Source organism: Petaurus breviceps, unplaced genomic scaffold (assembly GCF_028583685.1).
Source record: "Petaurus breviceps papuanus isolate PSGF00001 unplaced genomic scaffold, PetGlider_PUasm1.0 90721, whole genome shotgun sequence".
In the NCBI taxonomy this organism is placed as follows: Eukaryota; Metazoa; Chordata; class Mammalia; order Diprotodontia; family Petauridae; genus Petaurus; species Petaurus breviceps.
This window is the reverse complement of record NW_027187322.1, coordinates 1,962,030-1,965,547: the sequence shown is the minus strand read 5'-3', so window position 1 is coordinate 1,965,547 and position 3,518 is coordinate 1,962,030. Positions and strand designations below refer to the sequence as shown.

The following is a 3,518-nucleotide window of genomic DNA, read 5'->3' as shown; positions in this document are numbered from 1 at the left end:
GGGGGGAGCTCAGAACAGGGAATGTCGGAGCTGGGGGAGCTTAGAACAGGGAGTGTCAGAGCTGGGGGGCCTTAGAACAGGGAATGTCAGAGCTGGGAGGGAGCTCAGACCAGGGAATGTCGGAGCTGGGGGAGCTTAGAACAGGGAGTGTCAGAGCTGGGGGGGAGCTCAGACCAGGGAATGTCGGAGCTGGGGGAGCTTAGAACAGGGAGTGTCAGAGCTGGGAGGGGGAGCTCAGAACAGGGAATATCAGAGCTGGGAGGGGGAGCTCAGAACAGGGAATGTCAGAGCTGGGAGGGGGAGCTCAGAACAGGGAGGGAGCTCAGAACAAGGACATCAATAAATCCTTCCCACTGGGCAGCGTCAGATGGAGTTTTCTGGGGCTCTGGGGGTGCAGCATCTGCCGCGGGCCAGACTTGGTGGTACCTGCAGTGTAACCTGGCTGTCTGCCCTTCCCAGCCTGGTTCCCACACCCTGCGCCCCCGGAGCTTCCTGTCCCCCACCAAGTGTCTGAGATGCACCTCACTCATGCTTGGCCTCAGCCGCCAGGGGCTGGCCTGCGAAGGTGAGATGTCTTTCTCCTGCCCCAGACTCCACAGCTCCCTCCTTGGCACTGTGCCCCTTTCTCCCTGCCCTGCCCCATGCCCTAGCTTCACTTACTGTCCCTTCTGTCCCCCCACATTCCCAGCCTGCAGTTATTTCTGCCATTCTGCCTGCGCCCCCCTGGCCCCGCCCTGCCCTGTGCCCCCCGAGCTCCTCCGGATAGTCCTGGGGGTGAACGCTGAGACTGGCATCGGTACAGCTTATGAGGGCTTCCTGTCGGTGAGTGGGACCCTGGGAGGGCTGGGGTCAGGAGGGATGGCCCCGGGGCTGGCTCAGGGGTGACCCCCTGACCCTTGTGTCTCTCCTCCTCTCCGCCTAGGTACCGCGCCCCTCGGGGGTGCGCCGAGGCTGGCAGAGGGTGTTTGCCATGCTCAGCGATCTCCGCCTCCTCTTGTATGATGCTCCTGACCCCAAGCTCTGCCCTGCAAGCAGTGCCCTCATCCAGACACTGGATCTGAGGTGGGTAAAGGCCAGGGGAGGGAGGCTTGGGCATGGATAAAGGCCTGCAGTGTAGACAGTCTGTGAGGTAGTGGTGAAGGACAGAGGCTGCAGGAGGCAGGGAGGGAGGATGGAGGCTGGCAGCTTAGAGCCGAGGGCCCTGGAACTTGGAAAAAGGAGAAGACAGGGAGGAGACATATGTCCATTAACCAGGAGGAAGGTCTCTGGTGGAGTGCCCCAGGGGTCTGTCCTGCCCATTCACTGTTGTCATCAATGTTTTGTGGACACACTTCTCATCAAATCTGTGGCTCCCTGGTCCTCTGCCATGGGGCTCCAGGATGGTGTGGACACACTGGAACCCTGGGTCTGGCCTAGGAAGCCAGAAAGAGTAGGGATGGATTGCATGGCTCAGGAGGGCCCCTGGCCAGCCCCCTCTAAGACATCTCTGATGAGGGATCAGCTGGCCCACAGCTGTCTGCCAAGGGAACAGCTCACATTGTCAGAGAGATCTGCCTTCCACCCAGGGCAGCAGGTTCTGCCCTTGGGGGCTGCTGCCCATGACCACCCTTTAGATACTTGAGGACAGCCTTCACGGCCCCCCTGAGTCTTCTTTAGGACATCAAGGCCAGGTCTTGGGTTCAGATGGGCCTCATCACAAACCCAAAACTGGGGAGACCCGACATCCCCATCCACTTCTGGGCTATAGAGCTCATCTTCTCTTATCTGTGAATGGACTGTGTCTCCCTAGTAGGGTAGAAGCTCCTTGAGGGCAGGCACGGCCTTCCTCTCGTGTTTGTAGCCCTGACTCATGGTGCATAGACAGTAGGTGCTTAATAAACCATTGACAGAAGTGTGGCTAGACAGCAGCCCCTGTGAAAAAGACCCCGAGGTCAGAATGGGCAGCAAGCTCTCCCAACATCCCAGTCCGCCTTGGGAGGTGGCAGCAACAGAGGCCGATGGTGCTATGGAGATATGTTCAGAAATGCCGAGATTCCAGAACTAGGGAGCTGGCGACCCTTCCAGTGTCCTGGAGAGCTGTATTTAATTTTATTTAGCATTTTAAATGGATTGATCTTTGTTCAGCCATCTGCTACATTTCCCAGTGCATCTTGCACCCTCCACCTCCGAAAGCCTGCTTCAGAACCAAGAACAAAGAAGGAAGAAATAGCCCAAAGCGGACAGCTCAGCCAAAGTATAGGCGCCAGCTGAGTCTGACACCGTATGTCATACTCCACACCCATAGCGGTGTCTGACTCTCCATGACCCATCTGGGGTTTTCTTGGCAGAGATGCTGGAGTGTTTGCCATTGCCTTCTCCAGCTCATGTGCCAGAGGAGGAAACTGAGGCAAACAGGGTGAAGTGACTTGCCCAGGGTCACACAGCTAGGACTTATCTGAGGCTGGATTTGAACTCAGAGATGAGCCTTCAGGCCTGGTGCTCTGTGCCCTCAGGCAGGGGCAGTCCCCTAGAAGGGTCCCAGAGGGGCAGGTACCTGATGTAAGGTCCAGCTTCCAGCTTTCTGATGCCCCGGGGTAGCATGGCTATCTCCTACAGGGTGGGCTCTGCCCCCTGCCGAGCTTGATCCTGGGCCTGAGTGACCCATTCCCAGGGACACCAGCCAGGGGGATTCCTCTGCAAGTGGGCATTCGATGCCTCTGAGATTCTGGGCTGACTGCAGAGCACCAGGAGGGTATGAGAAGGGGAGGTGCCATCTGTGGTCCTTGTGTCTCAGGGACCCCCAGTTCTCAGCTGCCCCAGTCCTAGCATCCGATGTCATCCATGCACAGTCCCGGGACCTCCCGCGTATCTTCAGGGTGAGTGTCCGCCATCCTCTCCCCAAACTGTCCCCCAGGCTGGTCGTCTAGATCTTCAGTCCTGGGGAGTCCCCACAGGCCCCGCTTGCAGCTGTCACAGGTGGGCACCCAAGGGGCAGGAAGGCTGGGACACTGGTCTGAGGGTCCTGGCCCCCCCTTGGAGGTGGTTGGGATGGTGGATCAGTCCCTCCTCACCCTACAACCTCTGAGGCTCCCCACCCTCCTCACTGCCAGCATCTCCAACCTGGCTTCCCCTCAGGTAACGGCATCCCAGCTGACTGTCCCCCCGACCCTGTGCTCTGTGCTGCTGCTGGCCGACAGTGAGGTGGAGAGGGCCCGCTGGCTGCAGGTCCTGGGGGAGCTGCATCGCCTTCTGATGGACATGCGACCCCGGCCCCTGCCCATCTACACGCTGAAGGAGGCCTATGACAACGGGCTGCCCCTGCTACCCCATGCCCTTTGTGCAGCCATAATTGGTGAGCCTCCTCCCTGGGGTGGGCTACTGTGGAAGGGGGAGCTGGGGAAGGAGAAGGACCAGCCCATGCGCTGTGGGGAAGGGGCAGGACCAGCCCAGGCGCAGTGGGGAAGGGGCAGGACCAGCCCAGGCGCAGTGGGCAAGGGGCAGGGCCAGCCCAGGTGCAGTGGGCAAGGGGCAGGGCCAGC

General features: G+C 59.8%; 1 protein-coding gene across 1 annotated transcript in view; it reads left to right on the top strand.

Moving 5' to 3' along the window:
• Nucleotides 1-3,518, top strand: part of CDC42BPG (CDC42 binding protein kinase gamma) — a 26,402-nt gene that overhangs the window by 16,367 nt on the left and 6,517 nt on the right. Inside the window, exons 24-28 of the mRNA XM_069066281.1 lie at nt 460-565; nt 689-822; nt 923-1,062; nt 2,774-2,855; nt 3,115-3,331. Of these exons, the coding sequence (XP_068922382.1) occupies nt 460-565; nt 689-822; nt 923-1,062; nt 2,774-2,855; nt 3,115-3,331 (679 nt within the window). The remainder of the gene's footprint in view (nt 1-459; nt 566-688; nt 823-922; nt 1,063-2,773; nt 2,856-3,114; nt 3,332-3,518) is intronic.